At 43.8% G+C, this 24,613-nt stretch overlaps 1 protein-coding gene across 1 annotated transcript; it reads left to right on the plus strand.

The window, feature by feature from the left end:
• Positions 1-16,431: 16,431 nt before the first annotated feature.
• LOC123418947 lies at positions 16,432-17,950 on the plus strand. Its single transcript, XM_045107092.1, has 4 exons — positions 16,432-16,939; positions 17,027-17,088; positions 17,177-17,379; positions 17,598-17,950. Exons 1-4 carry the CDS (start codon positions 16,551-16,553, stop codon positions 17,682-17,684), a joined length of 741 nt encoding a protein of 246 aa, XP_044963027.1. The 5' UTR covers positions 16,432-16,550; the 3' UTR covers positions 17,685-17,950.
• The last annotated feature ends 6,663 nt before the right edge of the window (positions 17,951-24,613 follow it).

Consider the following 24,613-nt stretch of genomic DNA (forward strand, 5'->3'; position numbering starts at 1 on the left):
CAACCAACACAACGCGACCCAGGCTCGTTTACAACTTGTACAAGACACTGGTTTGGACTCAAACTCGGATATGCATGTAACGTTGTCTAGGACACTTTGATCTAGCTACCTAATCTTACTATAGACTACAACTAGGTTAATTACTACATTCACCTCCTTAACCTGGTTGTTTTGTCTTCATTGCTTGCACTCCGACTTTCTTCCTCATCTCGATGAACTTCTGTCGACCGAGGGACTTGGTGAAAATATCGGCAAGCTGGTCCTTCGTATTCACGTGCTGAACTTCGATCATCCCTTCCTCAATGCACTCCCGGATGTGATGGAACCGGGTATCTATGTGCTTGCTCCTTTCGTGATGAACCGGATTTTTGCACAATGAGATTGCAGCTTGGTTGTCAATCTTCAATGACACCTTCTGCACCTCCCGCTTTGCAAGAATAGCTAGGAGTCTTCTCAGCCAAACTGCTTGACAAGCCGCCGTGCTTGCCGCTATGTATTCTGCCTCGCATGAAGACAGTGCCACCACCTTTTGCTTCTGAGAATTCCAGCTAATCGGATTCGGGCCAAGGTAGAAAACCATGCCCGTTGTGCTCTTTCGGTCATCAACATCACCTGCCATGTCACTATCTGAATATCCCCGAAGGATCAATCCTTCCTTTCCCTTTCTGTACGTGCAGCCAAGATATTGTGCCTTTCACATAGCGTAGAATTTGATTGACCGCGCTCATGTGTTCGGTTGTCGGTTTCTCCATGAAACGACTCACGATCCCGACTGAATAAGCCAAGTCAGGTCGGGTATGCACCAAGTATCTTAGGCTACCCACAACGCTTCGATACATTGTGGTGTCCACCGGCGGATTTGAGCTACGCTTGCTCAACTTGTGACGTTGGTCCATTGGAACTTGTGTCGCGTAGCAATCTGACATGCCACACTTGTCCAATAACTTGACCGCGTAAGCCGATTGACATAGGGAAATCTCTCCGGAGCTTTGCTTCACTTCGATGCCCAAGTAATAGCTGAGTAATCCCAGATCACTCATGCTAAACTTGTTCTTCATTTGCGCCTTGAAACGTTCAATTTCTTGTACGCTATCTCCGGTGATAATCAGATCGTCGACATAAACTCCAACTAGCAGGTTTGAGCCTTTGGAGTTCTTTGTATAGACTGCGTGCTCGAGGGGACATCTCTTGAACCCGAGCGAGACCAGACTTCGGTCTAACTTTGAGTTCCAAGCTCTTGGCGCTTGCTTTAACCCGTAAAGTGCCTTCTTGAGCTTGTAAACTTTCCCTTCTTCGCCTTTCTTCTCGTAGCCGAGGGGTTGTTCCACATACACTTCTTCTGTGAGATCGCCGTTGAGGAAAGCGGATTTAACATCCATATGATGAACCTTCCAATCCTCTTGTGCTGCCAAAGCTAGGAGCACTCTCACCGTCTCGATTCGAGCAACCGGTGCAAACACCTCATCATAGTCAACTCCTTGACGTTGAACGTAGCCCTTTGCAACGAGTCTTGCCTTGTACTTCACAATGGCACCCTCCGTGTCCTTCTTTAACTTGTAAACCCACTTCAAACCTATCGTCTTTTGGTTTGGAGGTCGGGTTACCAAAGTCCACGTGCCATTGCTCTCAATTGCCTTCATCTCCTCATCCATGGCGTGCGTCCAGCTAGAACTTTTGCTCGCCTCTACGAAGTTCTCCGGCTCCTCAACTCCGAACAGACATAGTCCGGAGTACTCGAGCGTAACTGGCTTTGTGTACTTGTAGACTTTCTTGAGGGTCTTGTAGCGACGAGGCCCTGAGGAGTCCGTTGTGGCTTGCGAAGGAGGCGACACAAATTGTGTCGGTGTGGATGCACTTGAGGAAGACGGCTGAGACCCTGGTGTGTCATCGACATCCGTGTCGTCGGCGTAGTCGTCGTGACCGTGACCATCATTTTGATTGTCGTCGTCACTATGCGCCTCGTTGTCGATGTTGTCGTCGAGATCTCCGCCTGTGTCGTGCGCGGCGTTGTCGCTATCTCCTTGCGACCTATGCGCGTCGTCGTCGGTGTCGGCACCATGATGAGCACTACCATTGTGGTCACCTTGGTTGGGCGTCTTGCCAATCACCTGGACATCCTCCCCTGCATCATCATCAGTTGGAAATTCAACTGCAAATATGTTACTGTTTGGAGCATCGTCGGCTGCGGCGCTCCAATTCCACGCTTGGTTTTCTTCAAACACGACGTCGCGTGAAATCCGTAGACGCTTGGTTTGTGGATCGTAGAAACGGTATGCCTTGGTGCCAGAACTGCTCTCGTATCCGATGAACACCATCTTGCTGCTACGATCGGCAAGCTTTGAGAGGTGCGGCTCCACCGTCTTCACATGTGCCACGCACCCGAATGTCCGTAGATGAGACACATTCGGCTTACGTCCGTAAATTGCTTCATACGGAGTCTTGCCGATCACCGCCTTCGTTGGAGCCCGGTTGAGAAGATAGACCGCCGTCGAGACAGCTTCTCCCCAAAAAGTCCCTGGCAGGTTCTTGCTCTTGAGTAAACTCCTTGCCATGTCAACGACGGTTCGATTGCGCCTTTCAACGACCCCATTCTGCTGCGGCGTGTAAGGTGCCGTGAGGAACCTCTTTATGCCAATCTTCTCGCAGTAGTCGTTGAACTCATTCGACGTAAACTCTACGCCGCGATCTGTCCGTAGAGCGCGAACCTTCAGCTTGTGTTCCATCTCTGTTGCAGCCTTCAGCTTCTTGAATGCTTCAAACGCCTCATCTTTAGACCGTAGGAGAACGACCCACATATATCTCGAGTAGTCGTCTACCACAAGGAAGAAATACTTCTTTCCAGCGTGAGTTGCCGGGTGATAGGGCCACATAGATCACCCTGGAGCAGCTCGAGTGCATCACTTGCACGAAAGGTAGACTGAGCAGGGAATGGCCTGCGGTGCTGTTTTCCAACCAAGCACCCGTCACATACTCGATCAATATGGTCGATAACTGCCATCCCGGATACCATCTCCATCTTTGACATCTTCCTCAAGGCGTAGAAGTTAACGTGTCCAAATCTAGCATGCCATAACCACGAATCATCATCACTCTTGGCAAGCCAACACTCCGGTTGAGATTGATCAAGGTTGAGGATATAGAGCCTATTCCGTGTGCGATTAACACGAGCTAGCACGTTTCGGAGGTTGTCGAAGATCGTCATCACTCCGCTCTCTATATTCACCTTGCATCCATTCTCGTCAAGCTTCCCAATAGAGATGATGTTGTTGCGCAGCCGTGGGATGTAGTACACTCCGGTGAGTATGCGATGTCCGCCTGTGAGACCCTCAAAGAGGACAGATCCTTGCCCGCAAATCTCCACAGCTGAACCATCACCGAACTTGACCGAGCCTTCAACATCGTATTCCAGCTCGAGGAATTTCTCCTTGCACCCCGTCATGTGGTTACTGGCACCCTGTCGAGATACCACGACATGTTCTGATCACCGGATAGCTTTGGTGTCACTTTTTCCTCATGAAGTAGCACCTTCCGGCTTGGTTTTACAACCATCGTTTCAGCGAGATTACAAACTTCGGCCATCAGAAGACCTGGACCTTCGTCTTCCTGCTTTGCCAAATTTGCCTTGATCTCCCGCTTGTTAGGCTTTGGACAATCCTTCGCAAAGTGACCCATCTTATTGCAGTTATAGCACTTGACCTCGGACAAGTCCAAGTTCCGTGGTTTCTGCTCTTTAGATTGGCCCGCCTTACCACGACCTTGTGGTTTGCCTTTTCCTTTGCCTTTTCCGGTTTGTCCATCGCCCTTCGTGTTGCTTGAGCCTTCGCCACCGTCACGCCTTCCTTTGCTACTTGGGGCTTCCCAATCTGCGCGCGAGTACATGAGTTGGTCACTACCTCCTCCTTTGCCTTTTCGACAGCCACGAGCATTCTCTTCCCACGTCCGCAGGCGTCCGATCGCCTGCGTTATGGCCATGTCGTCGATGTCGTAAAGCTGCTCGAGCGTGCCGATGATGTACGTGAATTTGTCAGTCACTGAACTGAAAAATTTCTCCACGATCTCAGTCTCATCGAGCTTTGCACCAAGCGCGCGGATCTCTCCCACCAAAGTAGTAAGACGCATGGCGTAGTCATTCACCGATTCAGTTTCCTCCATCTGCAACTTGTGAAATTGGCGCTTCAACACTTGTGCCCTTGCCTTGGTGACGCGATCTTCTCCGATCCTCATCTCCTTGAGTGTGTTCCACGCCTCTCTTGCCGTCTCGAACTCCGCCAATGTCATTAGCACGGAATCCGGCACAGACTGGGCTATGGCGGCCATGGCACCTTCGTCGCGCTCCTCGTCGACGTCGTCGTCCGTGATGGCCTCCCGCACTCGAAGGGATCGAAGAATAATCTTCATCTTCACCGCCCACACGCCGTAGTTGGCGTTCGTGAGCATCGGTACTGGATGGGGATGTTGCGATGCGCCTGGACGTTAGCGCCGCTCGTTCCTCCACCACTGGTTGCTGACTTGACGCCCTTCTTCACCTTATCGCCGTTCTTGTTCGCCTTGGCACCGCCGCTGCCGGACTTGACCGACTCAGCGTAGCTGTCCGTCATCGTAGATCGTAGATCGTCGAGGCTCTGATACCAATTGTTGGATCTTGCATGCAGGTACACGTACGTAACCTGATAGAAGCTAGCTCGTCTGCACTCGATGAATCAAACTCGACGGAAACTCTGGACAAAACGTCTCGTGCTGTAACGAACGAAACAGGTTGATGGAAAACTGAATTTGGTGGTGCGTATTGCTTCCACCGATTTCATACTTTAGCTTGGTATATAAAGACATACAACGTCGTCGCGTCCAACACGTTGCCGAGTCGGCAACCAACACAACGCGACCCAGGCTCGTTTACAACTTGTACAAGACACTGGTTTGGACTCAAACTCGGATATGCACGTAACGTTGTCTAGGACACTTTGATCTAGCTACCTAATCTTACTATAGACTACAACTAGGTTAATTACTACATCTCTCAAGCACAGACAGTTCCGAATAACTCATATCTCGAGTTCCCGCAACTAGCACTACTAAAGTATCTATCTGTCCGATGATCCATCATGCCCCCTGCTTGTCGTTCAGGGGCTACGCCCAGCACCGAGTTCTGCGTTCATAATAAAAACCAGTGTGATTGATCAGCACACTGGAACTTCTACAACAAAAAAATTATAATAACTAATATACACGATGAAACGGTATGCAACGGGGCAAAGAGCGCAGCGTCGATTATGTGCTTCCTTGAGTGCATTCAGAAAAATGCAGTGGCAACTAGGCCACACTTAAGTCTATGGTAAAGCTCTGTTTAAAAAAACGCATGATGGAAATTACCTGCATGCCGACCTCGATGGAGATTGTTCGTGACGAAGCGATGCCGATGCCGATCATCCTTGAAAGAACATAGCCAAAGAAGAAGCCGCATCCATGCAACAAGATAACGGATAGTACCACCTGTAGGCCAGATGCCATGATAGAACATAGCCAAAGAGTTTCCATGGTTGCATCAATGAGAATGCAATAGTGGGACACACTCTGTATTCTGGACTGTAAAAGTTGCTTTTAAGTTCTAAAGATATTAAAGGTAAAACGAAGCACAAGCATATGGCCATATAGATGGTATCTATCTGACCCTGTTACCATCTTAATGCGTAGTCTTAACAAAAAAATCTACACTGTAAATTTATATGTAAACTTAATCAGAAATCTTGCATAATGTCCCACATGACTAAATATGATCAGGTTCGGCTGGTTTTGTTTTCATTTCGATTGGAGCAGTATAGGTGGGATAGGCTTGTTACTGGTGTGGACTCCTACTGGGGAAAGCACTATTAGAATGCAGCGACAAAGGCATGTTGATTTGGCGGCTGAACACACATCTGGTGGCTGAGTCGGTTACTTGTCAAGTACCAGTCTGGTAGAAGTCTGAGTTGGAGATGGAATATCGATGCAAAGCTTGAATTGAATTTTGTTTGGCGGTTCAGAAGGAAGGTAGCTCGAGCCGAAGAGGTTCATGAGGAATCCAGATACAAGCCAGCGGATACAGGAGTAAGTAGGTTTTATCATGCAATATCAGTCGTAAGTTAGAGAAGTCCCTACTAATGTTCATGTTGGCTGCTTCCCTGGTGTAGGTTGACTCAGGCTCTATAAAAGCAGCGGTTTGTAACCTATTGAAAGCAAAAAACAATGAACCATATGTTCCCTACCCGTGCTTCACCTCTACCCTTTAGTGCCGTCTAATCATCAATTATTCACTCGCTACACTTCTTCAGTAACTGCAGTGCTGTAGTCGAAGCAGACTACATCATTACTAGTAGACTTCAGATGATTTCTTGGCACAAAGGGATTAATGATTTTCCTCATATGCAACCAATTTCTGTTAGCAGTCAACACTAGACAGGCCAGCTCGAAAATTTGGTTATCATGTTAGTCTCACACACTAAAGGTCCCCAATTCGAACTTGGGCTTAGACATATATTTTGTTTCGTTGTTTCTTTTGTTAACAAAATAGTCATTTAGACGATCTGTTTTTTTTTGTTTTTCTAGAAAAGGAGGATTACCTCCGGCCTCTGCATCAGTATGATGCATACGGCCCTTTTATTAATGAAGTAAACAAAGTTCGGTACCTCATAGTCTCAAACAAAAAACATAAGGCTAAAAATAATAATAATAATGCCACAACCGGCAAAATAGGCCTAGATGTCTACTCATCTATCCTATTAGTGGACTGCCATCCAAACCGGTTGAAGATATCCCGCGCTATCGTCTCCCATCGGGTAGACCCAGTAACCAAAGGCTTCCTGGTTTCCGCAGAAGTGAGTAATGACCAGGTACGGATCGATGCCGCCGCTCTATGAATTACCTGCAAAAAATGTATATTTGTATGTCTGTCAAACACCACATCGTTCCTACAGTTCCAAATAGCCCAGAAAAGTGCACAAACTCCAATACGAATGTGTCTAGCAATAGTCGAATGCACTCCATCTAGCCACGTTCCAAATAACGTGTCAGTGCTGTCCGGAGGTGTAATATTAAAGGCTATGTGAATAGTCTGCCAAAGAACCTTCGCAAGGGGGCATAGGAGAAAGAGGTGTGCAATATTTTCCTCGTTGTCACAGAAACTACAAGTAGTATTACCCTCCCAATTTCATTTAGCTAAGTTGTCCTTGGTTAGAATCACCTTTCTTGTGCACAAACCACATGAAGACTTTGATCCTTAAGAGAACCTTTACTTTCCAAATATTTCTGGATTTTGGGATAGCAAAGGTATCAATAAGATTGAGATACATGGACTTAACTGTGAAGATTCCACTATTTGTGAGCTTCCAACGCACCCTATCCGGTTCATCGGAAAGTTGTATGTCCATGAGTCTTCTAACTAGGTTAAGCCAGTCTGCCCATCTGTGTCCTATCAAGGCTCTTCGGAATTGTATATTGAGAGGGTTAGGCTGTAAGATTGTAGCTACATACGCATCCTTGCGTTGCACAATATTATATATGGCTGGATATTGAGTGGCTAGAGGCGTCTCCCCCAGCCACGAATATTCCCAGAATCTAGTACCCTCCCCATTCCCAATAATGAACTTTGTTCTGCGAAAGAAGGCTGATCTTACTTTCATCATTCCCTTCCAGAATGGTGAGTCATTGGGTCTTACAGTTACATGTGCTAGGGTCTTGGAATGTAGGTACTTATTACGCAAAATTTGTACCCACATTCCTTCTGTCTCAACTGACAGTCTGAACAACCACTTGCCCAACAGACACCTGTTCTTTACCTCTAAATTCTCAATTCCCAGACCACCTTGGTCTTTGGGCCTATAGATAATGTCCCATCTGGCTAACCTGTATTTCTTCTTGTCCCCATCTGTTTGCCAGAAAAATCTGGATCTATAAAAGTCCAATCTTCTTCGTACCCCTACCGGTACCTCAAAGAAGGACAGAAGAAACATGGGCATACTTGTGTGAACCGTGTTAATTAAAATTAGTCTACCTCCATATGATAGCAATTTGCCTTTCTAGCAACTTAGCTTTTTCTCAAATCAATCCTCTATACATTTCCACTCACTATTGGACAATTTCCGATAATGAATAGGAATGCCAAGATAACTAAAAGGTAGGCTCCCCATTTCACATCCGAACAATTGCTTATATGTGTTTTGTTGCTCTTGGGCTTTCCCAAAGCAAAACAACTCACTCTTATGGAAATTTATTTTTAAGCCAGATAATTGTTCAAATAGACATAGTATAAGCTTCATATTCCTTGCTTTTGCTATGTCATGCTCCAAAAATAGTATGGTATCATCGGCGTATTGTAATATGGACACACCACCGTCAACCAGATGTGGCACCAAACCTCCTACCTGGCTTTCCTGTTTAGCCCTTCCTATTAAAATTGCCAACATATCTGCAACTACGTTAAATAGAATGGGAGACATTGGATCCCCCTGTCTGAGACCCTTGAAAGTTTGAAAATAATGCCCAATATCATTTGACTTTAATTCCAACACTTCCTTTTTGTACAAAAGATTCAACATGTTTCCTCCATATATCATCGAATCCTTTCATATGTAATGCCTGTTGCAGGAAAGGCCATTTGACCTTATCATATGCCTTTTCGAAATCCACCTTGAAGATAACCCCATCTAGTTTCTTCGAGTGTATTTCATGAAGCGTTTCATGCAGGACTACTGCACCCTCTAGTATGTTCCTGTCTGGCATAAAGGTCGTCTGACTAGGCTGCACGACTTCATGTGCAATTTGTGTCCACCGATTTGTGCCTACCTTTGTAAAAATCTTGAAGCTAACATTCAGAAGACAAATAGGCCTAAATTGTTCTATGCGCACCGCCCTTCCTTCTTCGGTAGCAGCGTGATTGTCCCATAATTTAGATGAAAAAGCTGCAAGTTTCCGTCATATAGTTCTTGGAACATTGGTAACAAGTCACCTTTTATAATGTTCCAACATCTCTTATAGAACTCCGCTGGAAACCCATCTGGTCCGGGAGCTTTATTATTCTTCATTTGCGATATTGCTTGAAACACCTCTTTCTCCGTAAACGGTGCGATTAAGACCTCATTCTCATGCGTCCCAAGCTTAGGTATTTCATTTACGTATATATATTTTTACGTATAATTTTTTGTTGTTTCTTTTGCATTACATACAAAATCGTCATTTAGACGACCTATTTTGTTATGACGATTTTTTTGACGTGATGACCAACTTGCCCATGAGAACATAATGTGGACATGTACTTTTAAGACTAACCCACCCATTGCTGGTAGTGTTATTGGTTCAGGGGGAATCTATGTTCTTTCTCGGGAGAAAAAAATGTCCCCACTATCAAAAAAATGTCTAATTCAAAAATCTCTTTCTAGTTTTCAACTCTCTGACGGCCTTGTCCTAGCAGGGTCATTCTGAAGCCTTTTCATCTCCCCATTCAGTTTCTTGATCTCGCCTTTTACACTATCAAAAGAATACTTACTCAATCTTTCCAGGTTGACAACAAGCAATGATAGTCTTGCGCTCTCACTCTCGACAGTCCGATCTGGACCATTCACACTCCATGCAGCATCAACAATGCCCCTCAATTCTACATGTGTTTCTCACATCACCTCACATCAGAATTGTCATCAAAACCAAAATTGATCGGTAGCCACTAGTCAACAAGGGAGAGGATAGGGGTGGACTATGTGTCGCTCGCTACGAGTTTGGGACGTCCTAGTCTCCAGGGCGCGTGTACTGACGTCTAGTTGTTTTGTGTGCATGTGTGTGTGTGTTTCTTATTTTTGTATACACATTTTATTTTCCTTTTTAAAATCATTATTTCAAAAATTCAACATATATTTGTACAATGTTTAAAGAAATTAATTTCAATAGATATCTATATACATCAAAACTTCGAGAATTCAATACATATATATTGAATGTTAATCTTGCATAACTTTTAAAAATGTTAATCTTCCAAATATTTATTTTAAATGTTTATAGAGAAATGTTTTTTATGTATATAAAAAATATACAACTTGAATCAAAACATAGAAAATGCAAACCATGTGTATTATTCTTTTAATTATGTGTACAAAAAATGTTTATACATTGTAAAAATATGTTCACGTAATTCAAAAACTTATTATGTACATTAAAAAATATACATTACATTTTAAAAATGTACAAGTTTCTAAAATGTGTTCCAGATTTTTTTTGAAAAATAATTTGTACAATATTAATCTTGAAAAATTATGAACATGTAAAAAATGACGATGTCATATATTGAATATATACAATTGTGAATGTATTATTTTTTAAAGTATTAATCATGTATATGGAAATGTTAATCATATGTACCAAAACTTTCACACTTATCTACGAAAAATCTTGATTCTATGTATGTATATTGCGACAAATATGAAATGCCTTACATTTCAATATAAATGTACGTCACATTTAGAAAATTGTATATACAAATATAAATGTCTAACGAGGAGGATCATGCGGATGAAGTGGTGAGGATGTAGGCGGTCCTTACAAACGCTGAGCGTGCAGAAGAGCATTTGTCCTAATTCCAAGGGGTCGATTTTATGATTGGTTTTTATTTTTACATTTGAACTACTATCACATCTGATTTTTTTGACTCATGGAAGATTTAATATGCTATTATTTTGAGTGTCGAGGACTTAAAGGGAAAGGGAAAAAAATAGGGACAGCCGTTTACGGGACAACTTTGAATGACGACCTTTATAAGTTATGGGCTTGGCCAGGTATTTTCTTTTCTTTTGTTCATAAAAAAGGGACTTGGCCCAGGTTTGGCCCAAAGGAGGCCCACTTCAGAACACATATAAAGTTAAAAAGATTTCCAACCGCTACAGAAACATTTGCATGGTGAATGCCTATTGGTAGGTGGTTGTTCGGCGAGTGACAAGTCTTTGGTTCAAGTCTTGTTAGACCCATTTTTATCCATTTTAACAACCGTATGCCATTGACAACCATCGGACCCGTGTGTCAGTTAATCCATCATAGTCATGTGCATTGCAGTTAAAATTGACAACTAGACAAAAAAATTGACAACTAGGCACACACCTAGACAAAATTGCTGAGTTGTGATCAAGTCACCCTCATCAGATTTTCGTGATGATATTATTTGGTCATATTGAACTTGAAATAAGCTAGTACGCATCATTCCATATTTTTATGACCATTCTATGTAATCAGATAACATAACGACCTTCTTGCCCTGCATCGTCATGACATTATAGGGTTTGGACCCATCCAGACTCTTCTCGACCAATTTGTGAATTTTGGTCATGGATCAATGACCAATTAAACCTCCATCACTAATTTTGGTCATAATTAACCTTATTTCTTGTAGTGATTGGATGTGACAGATCATGTAATCGAGTTAAGAGGGCTTGATCCCTAGTATCCACCATGTTTTGAGATTAATGTTACTATGACTTTGTTATGCTTAATACTTGTCACTAGGGCCCGAGTTCCATGACTTCAGGTCTGAACGTATTATGTTTTTATGAATATGAGAGTGATTTGGATCCTATATTGCAAAGTTATAGTTACTATTACGTGTCTTGATCCGCATACCCCAAGGTGACAATAATTGGAATTTTTTCTGGTGATTGCCATAGTTTGAGGAGTTCATGTATTCACCATGTGTTAATGTTTTATTCCGGTTATCTTTTAAAAGGAGGCCTTAATATCCCTTAGTTTCCAATAGGACCCCGCTCCCACGGGAGGATAGGACAAAAGATGTCATGCAAGTTCTTATCGCAAGCACGTATGACTATATACGGAATACATGTCTATATTATATTGATGAATTTGAGCTAGTTCTGTGTTGCCCTAGTGTGTAACTCGGACATGATCAATGTCATCTAAATCATTATCCATCACCGATCCATGTGCCTACGCTTTACATATATTGAATCTTGCTAAGTTACTATTGTTGCTGTTGTTGTCCCATGTGCCACTCCATTGCTATTGTTACAGAATTACTACTATCATTGTTACTGTTACTACTATCATTTGTTGTGCTACTAAATCCTTGTTGCAGAGAGATATCCCAGGTGTTGTTGAATTGACAACTTAATTGTTACGCTCAATAAATATTTTTTGGCTCCTCTTGTGTCGAATCAATAAATTAGGATGAAATACTACCCATGAAGATTGGCGCGGTCCCTTATACTTGTGGGTTATCACTATGCCCCCAGATCTTGCGGTGGTTCTTCATGCATGTGTGGAAGTGTTGTGGCATGCGTAGACGCTCGTCTTGGGGCTCCGGGGTGTGCGCCCCCTCTCCACGTTCGGCACTACCGCTGTCACTTGGAGAGGGGAAACATGCATGTCGGGTCGAGCCGGAGGGACTCGAGTGGTGGGTTGGGTCCAGACCTTGTTCGAGGATGTTCCTATGGGCTGACCTATCGCAGCCAGGTGGAAGAGTCTACTGATCAAACCCCATCCGATGAAAGTCAAAGGCATAGATCTTTGGGTCAATGGGGCTAGGGTTAGTCCGGTCGGTGGGGCTTCCGTGGGTACCAATGCCACCAAAACATCGCACTGAGTCCTCTGGCATGTCCTAAAGGGTGGCGGTAGGTTCAGACACCCAACGTCCGGCTACGGGATGCGACACCCCTACACGGACGGCGGTAACACCAAGGTAATGTTTGTCGGTCTTGTTGTTGCCTGAATTATTCTGAAGAGTGGGAGCATGATACATTCATGAATCTTTTACAAAGTGTAGATACATGTGATACAAGTTGTGCGGTATTTTTTTCATAATTTTAGAAGATGCCTAAGTATCTTAATAAACTAATGTTCGTGAATTGTTCTTCGCATGTCTACGAGCGTGCCCGGGGGCCTTCTAGGGTAGCTCTGCCACCAGATCTTGCAATGGTTTCTCATGCATGTGTGAAAGTGTTGTGGCATGCGCAGAAGCACGTCTTGGGGCTCCGGGTTGTTCCCCCTCCATGGACAGCACTGCCGCCATCACTTGGAGGGGGGAAACATGTGCATTGGATCAAGTGAGAAGGAATCTCGTGGTAGGTTGGGTCCAGACCATTTCCGTAGATGTTCCTATGGGCTGACCTATCGCAACCAGCTAAAAGAGTCCACTGGTCAAAGCCCGTCCGATGAAAGTCAAAGGCCTAGATCTCCGGGTCAACAGGGCTAGGGTTAGTCCAGTCGGGTGGGCTTCCGGGGTAGCAATATATGCCACCGAAACATTGCATTGGGTCCTCTTGCATGTCCTAAACGGTGACGATAGGTTCAAACACCCGGCGCACGGCTACGTCGTGCGGTCACCTACACGGACGATGGTAACACAAAGGTAAGGTTCGTCGGTTTTGCTATTATGTGAATTGTTCTGGAGAGTAGGAGCATGATACATCCATGAATTATTTACACAGTGTAGAGACATGTGATACAAGCTGTGTGGTATTTTCTTTAATTTCAAAAGATGCCTAAGTTTTCTAATTCATGGATTGCCATGCTTGTAAAACTAAATTTGGCATCTCCGGTTCAACATAAATTACCACTAAAAAACATTCGATTTGTCATGGCTAAAAATCTGAAGTGAAAGTTTTAGCATTTGCCTAGATCTAAGGTCTGAATTGGTACTACAAGAATCATGCATGCAGTTCGATCGACACGGAACATTAGTTAGAGCAGGGCTGAAAAACCGAGCACTCTCCACTCGACGGACACATTTTACCAAGCTTTGCACGACAATATTTTTGCCATCCGATACAGACGCTCGGCAACACAAGCTTCCATTTCCTAAAAAGAGATTCATACTTACAATTCCTACCGTACCGAGGGTCGTTATTTCTTCTTGTGCCCTAGCAAAAAATGAAAGAAATGAAGTATATTAGTAGTACAAGCGCGGCGGTTACTACAACATTGCTACCGCAATCAGGTAAGCTGATCCCCCATCCAATACGAAATCTGAGATTCGCGTGATGGAGTAGGCAGGGGCGGCGGGTCGCCAATCGTCCCTTTCCACTGCCAGTTGAGGGAACCTCCGTCGTCCGTCTACAGCAGCGGAGAAGTTGAAACCGGGATTCATCCGCAGACGTACGCCGTCGACATCGAAGCACGGCCGGGCCGCGCGAGCGCTGAAAACGGCGATCGCCATGGCGACCAGGAGCAGCAGCAGCAGCAGCAGCAGCAGCTCGCGGGCGCGGCGAGTCCACCAGTAGAGCGCCATGTCCAGTCCAGCTAGCCGTCGTCGATGTCGCCGGCCGTGGGCTGGATGTCCGGCCGCGGCCGAGACTATTTATCGAGGTGTGAGGGCTCGACCGATCCCCGAACGGTTTGGAATTCGGGGCGTGCGTACGCCTCCTCGCCGACTCGGGTCCGGCCGGCGAGACCGAGACCTTGTCGCAGTTCGCGCCGCGCACGCAAGCTCGCACGGCGGCATGCATCCAACTTTTGTTTTTGCGACACCCCACTGCAGCACATTTCGGGTGTCACGTGAGCTGGGCCGACTATATATATTTCCGTCGAATGCACCACGCAGACATGATTCATGAAGAATTAACACGAGCAACAAATGCTCTTCCATCAGTTAATTTGTTCGACATCACTGGGCACTAATACCCGGTCACAGATCAGCACTGTGTTCCTCACACAGTCACACTTGCACAAGCATCCGCATTATAGAAATTTGCCGAAGGTGTATTTATGCTGATGATCGTTTCTATGCCGACGGTCTTTCTATGCCGACGATCGGCTTTGGATACACCGACGTATGAGTTGCCGACGAGGCTATGCCAACGACCACCATCGGCGTATAGGCCTATATATACCGATGGTGTTTGGGTGTATGCCGGCGGCCCTTATCTATATATACCGTCATTCCGTAGTGAGAGAGTTTGCACATACGTACCAAAAGAGATCCGACCCTTATCTGTACTACTATGAAGCAACGGGGGGAGTAATTCCCAATTGCATCAGCACTTATTTGGTAGTCCAATAAAGCAAATATGGCAGAAAAAAAGAGGTGATGGAAAGAAATTAGGTTGGGGAGGAGGGGGTCGTAAGACGGAAGAGGGGAGACAAAACCTTACATATTGTTTATTTTTATAATAAATACTAGCAAAAAAAACCGTGCATTGCAACGGAAGAGAAAATAACACACGCTTTGAACGCAATATATTTTCACATGGCGTCACATTTGTGTTGTCGACGATGGCCTCAGTGCTCACACAACGAAAACGTGTTTGAATGTACAATCACTCGGAAAAAAATGAGAAATATGTTGTTTCTCCCCACGAGATTTTTCAAAGGTGTGCATGTGTGGTTAACGATGTTTTCTTTCCTCTCAATTTGGTTTTAATTTAATGGATATTTATTGCAATTCGTATGGTCGCCGGAAAGAGAGGAAAAAAAAGGACCGTGCACTACAGATTAAGTTTGCACCAAAATAATATTTAAGAAGTATTCAACAGCTAAAAATAACATCCTATTTAGATTCTACACATTTTTTCAATCAAATTTCATATATAACATGTTAAAATCGGAGTTACGATTTAAAAGATATGAATAATTTTGTTTTAGATAAAATATGGATTGATTAACTAAAAAGTCGGGTTTTTTTATTAAAACAAAAAAACATTTCGGCTGACTTAAATAGGGACGGCGGGTTGATTACCTGAAATATCAGGGATTTTTCTAAAAAATGCAAAAAAAAACGGTTTGGTTGTGACTAAAAGAAGGAGCGGGTTGATTATCTAAAATTGTGAGGACTTTTCTCCAAAATGACAAAAAACGGTTCGTTCTGACTTAAAATTGAACTGCGGGTTAATTACCTGAGACTGCGAGGGCTTTTCTGTAAAATGACCGACGACGGACGCCAGAAGCGTTGCGCGCTTTATTATTAAGGGAGATTGTTCAATCTTCTAGCAACACGTACACGTATATTTGCAATGTTTTAAGTAGCGAGTTATGACAAACAGCGACGGGTCTTTAAATCAACTATAGCATAGCTATAGCGGGCTATAGCGTCATATTTATACATGATACCATTTAGCGAATTTAAAACTATGATATTTAGCTAGTAAATGACATACATCCTACAGTCCATCAAAATGTCCATCTTCGCTCCATTGCATTAAATTTTAATTTTATTTTCAAAACATTTTGTATTGTTTTTTAACATAGGTTTGTATACAAATAATATCTTACATGGATATTTCTGTAAAACGACAACAATAATAAGGTGTATTTAGGACTATAAAAATAATAATAAAAGAGTGAAAAGGAAAAATGAAATATGACGTTGTGTTGTGTGTAAGATCAAGAAGTATGTGGCCCATTACTTGACGCTTTGGGCAATCATGGCTAGCTAGCTTAATCAGCCATGCTAATTCTTGCAAGGGAAGGTATACGCGCTGCCGTGCATACTCGGCGCAGATTCATCATCCACCAGCTCCATCAGATATGTTTTTCAGGCTAACAAGCAACATTGCAAAGAGCCGAAGCCTATATATGTGCGTATGGCTTGATCGATGCCCCCAACACTCCAACAGTTCGTTTTCAAGCATCCATCATCTGAAAAAAGAAAAAAGAGAGGAGAACAACGGAAGAATCAGCATCGATCCGGTGGGCGGTGGGTGGACATGTCTCCTGCCAGCTCGTTCGCGTCGCTGTGCCGACACAGGGTGATCCGCGGCTGCTCCACCCGCCTCGGCTGCGACCACCGCTGGCCCGCCACGCCGGCTCGCTCTGTGGGGCATCGATGGAGATCGTTGTCATCCTCTGGCCTGCGTCGTGGCGCGAAAGAGGGCATGTTGCTGCGGTGGTTCAGAGAAACTACCAACACAAGCAGCTGCAGCAGCGGCGGCGGCGGCGGCGGCGCAGGTGGCACAGGACGACCTGCTGCAGGTTTCTCAACCTGGTAATCTAACCAGCTTTCCATGACCTTTCTTCTTTCCCTGGCAACTCTCTCCCAGTTTTCCTCATTCTTTGCTATTTTGTTGTCTAGGGCACGGTTGGCAATTGGCTCCGCCGCCGCTGTCAAATGGGCGTCGTTTCTGCGGATCCAAAGTAAGTACGTCGTCAACCAAGTAACCAAGTAGGAAGATAGAATCAATGGATATTAATATTTGTCATGGACTCATCTGCTTCCATTAAGATGAGGTGGAGATGGTGAAGGACGCCGCCGAGACTGCGGCGGAGGTGGTGGAGGAGGTGGCCATGGCAGCCGAGAAGGTGTCGTCCGAGGTGGTCGGGCATCTGCCGGAGGAAGGCAGGCTGAGACGCGCCGCGGTGATGGTCGAGCACGCGTCCAAGGAGGTCGCGGAGGAGGCTCATCGTGCACGAGACATCATCCACAAGGTAGTCCCATTGCCTTTTGAGTTCTCTTGCAAGCTTAAGCAACTGCACTTTTTTGGTCGATTGGAAGTGAAGTGATGGTGTTCCGTGACTTGAAGTAACATCCAATTGCTGTTTTCTGTGTTTCTTGCTGTCAGGATGCTTAATTACCACCCTTAATTATAAAGCATCAGAATACTATATATTACTACTCTCCCTCAGCAAGAAAAATGTGTATGCAGGTCGACGAAATTGAGGAAGACGTCAAGGCCATTATCGAACCGATTATGGATCATGGGAAGCATGAGAGGAAGCATTTAGAAAAGTAGATTTTTTTTTCTTCTTCTTCTTTGCAGCTTGGATTCATCAGGGCCGGTTATGCCGTCTCATTGGACTGCGGAGACAACAGAGCAAGCATTATATAAAACTGCATTATTCATGTCGAAATTCATGTTAAATTCATTTTTACAATATTACGGACCAAGAATTCATTAAAATATTTACAATATTACAGTTAGTTTGGTTTGCAGTATTGTAATTTTTTTTATTTTAACTATATTTTTATATACTTTAATGCAAAATGATTTAATGGGGAGAGGGGTGCGTTATATAAGAGAGGATGATTTGAAGGGTACTTCCTTTTTTTATTGAACACAGTACATACGCAATCGTAAATGTATATGCACATACATTCACTTTTATGAACGCACATACACATACCTTATCCTTATGAGCATCTTTGAGAGACTGAGCCGACATATTATCTTGAGATTTACGAAGTCACCGTAGGCGGGTCAACGAAAATGTCGCCTTCCACTGAACGCACAACACCAAATATTCTGAAACAAATTCAAAAATAATGCGATAACCAGAATTTAAATCTTGATGAACTAGGGATGTCACTCTTTCTCTAACCATCAAACTACAAATTGATTCATGAAGCACAAGTTTCTAGTGAATCTTCATGGCTCATAGGTAAAGGTTTCTTATAAGGTCTTCGTGTACGCACACGACGGATTTGCATAGAAAAAAGGTCATCTATGTGGCAGTCGTCGGCGACGATTTCTTTCACGCATAGTGAATACATCATTTGTGACACAATTTCTTTAATCATTGTGGATGGAGTGTCATATTTGACATGACCCGCACTGGAGATGCACTCAACTAACATGAATGTTGTTGTTTTGCGGGTATAAGGGCATCTCCATTGCTTTCACGCAAATTTGCTCCTGCATTCGTCTACAGACACGGATACGCAAATCGGCCATCCAACGCTATACGCATACAAATCAAACAAAATTTAAAATAACCGGACTAATTACATGTAAACCGGATGATTCTCATTTAAACAGGAGAAAAACAATTACATTTCAAACATATTTTAGCTAGAATGGACTATAAACCTAGGTTGAAATGACCGTCGTCGTTCGTTCATCATCTGTGACCGGACATGAGCCCCAAAAATTGAAGCCCCGCCTTCACAGCCGTGAGCCCCGAGAACTGAAGCCGCTTTCATGTTGAGAAGCGGCTAATAGGTGAGCGTTGTTCAGCCCATCAAGCTTGGCTTCAACGGGAGGGGACAAGCGGTGTCCTTCTTAGGACATGACCGACGACCTTCCAAGTTCTACTCTTCCTTGTTGTCAGCGACGGTCGTAGACGCGCCGACATTATGGTCGTGGTGGCGCGGCGCGGCCATGGAGAGAGGGCGCGACCCCACCCCGAACCACCTTTCCGTTTTCTTTATTTATTCTTTTCTTTCTTTCTCTTCCTCTCCATCAATCACATGCAAGTGATCAGACATATGAGAAAATAATGAAGAGTATGGTTGCGCGAACGGACAAACAGGGGACATGCCCGGTCAATGACCGAACGCGTCCGCAGGTGTTTAGGGGGTCATGTTTGCTAAGTCTGCCTGTAGATGCTCTTACATCATCTACAACCAAACCTTGCAAATCCGCCCCCCAAACACCCGTGAACGCACTCGGGCTCGTCCGCGGTCACTGACCGGTCACGGCTCAAATTTCCCTCTTCACATCCAACTCTCTCATATTTCATCCCTCATATTCATACAAAAGCATACAAAATATATCCTACGTACTATCTAAGATTCTTCCTCATCAGAGATGGCCTCCGCCGTGTGCAGCCTCCTGCACTGCCCGCTGTGCCTCTTGCGTCGTCCGCGCTTCCTCCATCCGACGACTGGCGACCGCGCCGACTCGGAGCGGATGGAGTTGAGGATGGCCAGCTGCTCCGGCCACAGATCGACCACCGCTAGCGCCTCCTCCTCTGGCTCCTGCGATGGCGCCTCCTCCTCCAGCGCCTGTCGTTCCTCCTTGGGCTCGTCCCCATCTCCCCCCCCCCCTCCTCGAAATCCACATCCGGTTTCAGAGGTAGCCCCGCTTCCCTTCGGATTCGGACCTACTGAAGGAGGAAAAAACGATGCTGGATCGTGTAATGTCGGCGGCGTGGTGGCATGGCTGACGGGCTCGTAGAGGGAAGTGCTCGGGTGGCTGCGGAGAGAGGGCGGATGCAGATGTGCTAGGGCTGGGGCGCTGACCGGTTTAAATAGCCTGCCCCGACCCTGGAGCAGGGCCACACCACGTTCACACCGCGCAGACGATCGAGAGCCCGTCGGACGTCGGATTTCCCGGCTAGTCCGCATTGGGCCATGCCGTCAGTCCGACATGGCGGGCGTGTCTGGATGCGCCCGAGCACCCCCCATATCCGCCCCATATTTCGGCTGGAAACAGGGGGTGCCAGTCAGCCCGGACGTTTGAAGTCGGTTTGAGAGGCCCGTCTGGGTCGAATTTTTATAATCGGGCAGTGACCGGATGGACTGCCGAGACGTTTGAGGATGGTTCAAGGGGTGGCAGTGTAGATGTTCTTAGTTCTTGAAAAAGATACAACATGCATAACATACACATGAGTACATTGCCACAACACAGTTTACTCTCAAGTCCCCCAAGGCTCCAACTGCAAGCACGGTTCAATAATATCAATATACTACAGTGACTAGAGGCTTGCTAGAGACAGTGTTTTGTCTATGTATCCACACATGTATATAAGTCTTCATTCAATACAATTATAGCATGGATAATAAACGATTATCTTGATACAGAAATTATAATAATAATTATATTTATTATTGCCTCTAGGGCATAATTCCAACAAACCCTTCTACCACTATTCATATCTTGCGTGTCCTGGACTGACATATTTTGGTAGGCTGCCCTTCTAAGGGCGCTACTCTGTTCCTTCTCCTATGATCTCATATGTTGCCTGGCTTCTCTTTGACGGAAATTCCTCTCCTCATCTGTCTTCGTTTTCCTAGATGTTCTGCGACATGCATTGATTTCCTCCTTCTGTTCAGGTGTTAACCTATTTTGCCATGCTATATATTGGTCTCGCCTTTTCTGTTTTTTGTCCGATGCAATGACTGCGCTTGAAGCTAGTTGTTGAGGACCAGTCTGTGAGGTGTTGAGCCTCGGTACTATATATGAAACAATATCATGCTCAGCGCTGCTGGGTATTCCTCCAAGTGATGCACGATGATCATTGCAGGCCTCTTCACGGGAATGATTTCCTGAAGAACCATTTTATGGAGCACTTTGGTTATGGATTGGATAAATGCTAACGGAAAATATGTTAGTAGTCAAGGGCGATACCACTTGGGGTTTCGACATGCTACACTGGACGAAAGGCCGTGAGATTGCCGGCTATGGGAACCATCATACAGAGTTGAGTGGACAGATTGTCATCATCGTCGGAAGACGAAACACTGTTGTTAGTAGTGTCTGTTTGGTCACGTATGAAAAAACCAGACAGTGGCCGGTGGGTAATGGTGGGTTGTCTCCTTGGTGTCCTCTCATATTCAACAACTGATAAGAATTAATGTAGAATAAGTTGTGAAAGTTTAATGTATACCTTATATGCAGACATTTTTTATGGATGTTGTTTATAACCCACCTTTCCTAGATGGACTTTGTCGTAGTATATTGTGGTGCTCATTTTTGAAATCCTCAAATTGGTCTGGAATCACATTTTTTATATACATGAAGACGGATGTTGTTTTTGTGGGCCTTGGATGACATAGCCTGACAACTCATGATTAAAACATCCAAATTCTTCCAAGCAGATCACCTCACATTCATATTATCATATTTAACCGATCTGTTCCTTAGGAATGGAAGATGACCTTATTTTCCTTTCGTCCTCTCTCCTATGCCATCCCATGCCCTACTCAATCATGAGTCAACTCATCCTATAATGGCTAGCCAAATCAGGATATAACCCTGAGTATATACTCTAATTAATTTGATCTGGAAGACATTTCTACCAATTTCTGACTATTCAATTGCAATACTTGTTCTTACTACATGCAGTAATCAAACATTGGTTGCAGTTATACAAGTCGGAGCATGCTAGCTCTGTACACAATAATTAAGGAGTGACAACCGCCACAAGCTTTTTTGACCGGTAAGTTTGACTGTCACTTAAAGACTTGACACGCTCCACATTCAAGGTTTATTTTTTGTTCTGAAGAATTTTTTAGTATATTGTGGTGCTCATTTTTGAAATCCTCAAAGTGGTCTGGAATCACATTTTTTATAGATGTGGAAGGCGGATGTTATTTTGTGGGCCTTGGATGACATAGCCTGACAACTCATGATTAAAACATCCAAATTCTTCCCAGCAGATCACCTCACATTCATATTATCATATTTAACCGATCCGTGCCTTAGGAATGGAAGATGACCTTGTTTTCCTTCCGCCCCCTCTCCTATGCCACCCCATGTCCTACTTTCCTTCCGCCCCCTCTCCTATGCCACCCCATGCCCTACTCAATCATGAGTCAACTGATCCTATAATGGCTAGCCAAATCAGGATATAACCCGAGTATATACTCTAATTAATTTGATCACCCGAGTATATACTCTAATTAATTTGATCTGGAAGACATTTCTACCATTTTCTGACTATTCAATGGCAATACTTGTTCTTACTACCTGCAGTAATCAAACATTGGGTGCAATTATACAAGTCAGAGCATGCTAGCTCTGTACAAAATAATTAGGGAGTACTATTTACATGCTTTAGAATGTTGTATCTAACCATTAAAAAGTGAATGTGGGACCAAATTGATGAAAAGGCCGTGTAGCCGCAGGAAACACAAAAGATATGTAAGCGTATGTTTTTTTATCCTACCAGGGGCTTGTGTAAACAGTAATTCCTTATGTCTGATGCAAACATGCACGAAGCATATACCATTTTAAAAGATCTTGCCCAAATATACCGACACAATTAGAGTCTTGTTGTGCTCAGTCCTATTCTTCTTACACCCTCGTATTAAGGAGACCTCTTTTGTATTATCCACCTTATATTCCTTAACAGTAAAATATAGTATAACTGAAACTCAGACTACCAGGAACAAAGACTGAAGCATGCAAGCAGACTTGCCAACATGGTGTATATTTTTTTTAAATACTTGTCCTGGACATTATATTAAACTAAACTTTGCTAAATAAGGGTAGAGCTCACTTGGAAGTGGTCCCAGTTGGCTAGATGGAGACCACCCAGTCTGGTCTTGTTCTTTCTTTTCCTTTTTACATGTTATGCAAGGATCTGCTTTGTACGGAACTCGGAGGTCTCTTGTGTAGCTATTATAAACTAAAGGTTAGATTTTCATAAACCTGTATGTTGTCAAGTAGATCCACAATATTTTGCTCAGAAACCTGTATGACATCAGAACAACTGTACAAAGCAGATCCGGACAGCAGACAACATGCAGTCAAGTAGAGCATATACAACATGCTAGAGTAGGTGAACTCGATTCTGATTTGTGAACCGGAGAAGTATACTACTTACATATGAGTATCAAAGTTTTCTTATTGATGCTTGGATTCATAATTTTTGCCAATTCAGTTTCTCCTAAATTCATTTAAATGTCTATAAGGACCTAAAAGTGGTTACCATAAAAATATCGGGATAAGTATTAGTTTTGTTAGGGACAGAATGAGTAAAATTTAGTTTCAGTAGAACCAGAAAAGTGAGTTTTAGTTTCTCTAATAAGCAGTTTAGCTAAACCTATTCAATGAGGCATGGCATGACATCGATCGGCTTAAGCAAATACGCCTCCACCACTTACTCGGTGACCTAAAAGTGGTTACCGTAAAAATTCAGGGATAAGTATTAGTTTTGTTAGGGACAGAATAAGTAAAATTTAGTTCCGGTAGAACCGGAAAAGTGAGTTTTAGTTTCTCTAATAACCAGTTTAGCTGAACCTATTCAATGAGGCATGGCATGACATCGATCGGCTTAAGCAAATACGCCTCCATCACTTACTTGGTGCTTGTTCTGATTTCTTTGATATCAGCCGCATGGTTGTTAACAACTGATATAGATGTTGGTGCAAGGAACCTTGCTGGAATTGGTGGGTGGGTGGGCACATGGTCGTTGTCGTCATCAGAAGACGTAACATGAAGCTACTTGAACTTTTCTTATGCTCTAGGCCAACTGTTATATGAGTGCGGATAGTGAAAGTAATTAGACTGAAGATCATGCCACTTTGTGAATAAAAAATCTGGCTCTGAATCATAGAATTTCAAATTAAATGTGTTGTTAATCCCCTTTTCAAATATGAACATATGAAAACCAACACAGCCTCTCCCCCAATTCAAGATACATATGAGTAGCCAAAGGGATTTTTGGTTTCATGTGTCGATCCTCCAATTTCCATACTTCCTGGTAGCCTTTTCTTGTTTCATATGGCCTCTATATAATATTTATGTTAGCAGCTGAACTGGAGGAAGAAAACAAAGTTGATACACTACTGATTGCAAGTTTATACACAAACGAGTAGCAAAATTGATAAATATTCTGTAATGAAAATTGATATTTGATTTGCAATGATTTGATAATTCGTTTTGATTCCGTGTTCTTGCTGATGATCTTGATTTTAACCAAGCAGTCCAAACATCACCAGAAGTATACTGATAAACAATGTGGGGTTTTGTTGGCTCGGTATAGCGGGTTGAATTGAACAGTTTGGCCTCTAGAAAAATGATAAAAACCATTCCCTTCCAATCCAAGTTTATGCTTGTTTTCCCTTTATGTTCTTGCTGATGGCCTTGATTTTAATCGAACAGTCCAAACATCACCAGAAGTCTACTGGTAAACAATGGCTGGATTTGTTTGCTTTGTATAGGGGGTTTGATTGAATATCTTGCTTCAGTACACATTTCTGATTTATCTACTTCCT

Source organism: Hordeum vulgare, chromosome 1H (genome assembly GCF_904849725.1).
Source record: "Hordeum vulgare subsp. vulgare chromosome 1H, MorexV3_pseudomolecules_assembly, whole genome shotgun sequence".
In the NCBI taxonomy this organism is placed as follows: Eukaryota; Viridiplantae; Streptophyta; class Magnoliopsida; order Poales; family Poaceae; genus Hordeum; species Hordeum vulgare.

Coding starts and splice junctions, on each gene's coding strand:
- LOC123418947 (XM_045107092.1), top strand. CDS start 16,551: ATGCCCCCAACACTCCAACAGTTCGTTTTCAAGCATCCATCATCTGAA. Junction 17,089..17,176: donor GTCGTTTCTGCGGATCCAAA/GTAAGTACGTCG, acceptor GCTTCCATTAAG/ATGAGGTGGAGATGGTGAAG. Junction 17,380..17,597: donor CACGAGACATCATCCACAAG/GTAGTCCCATTG, acceptor ATGTGTATGCAG/GTCGACGAAATTGAGGAAGA.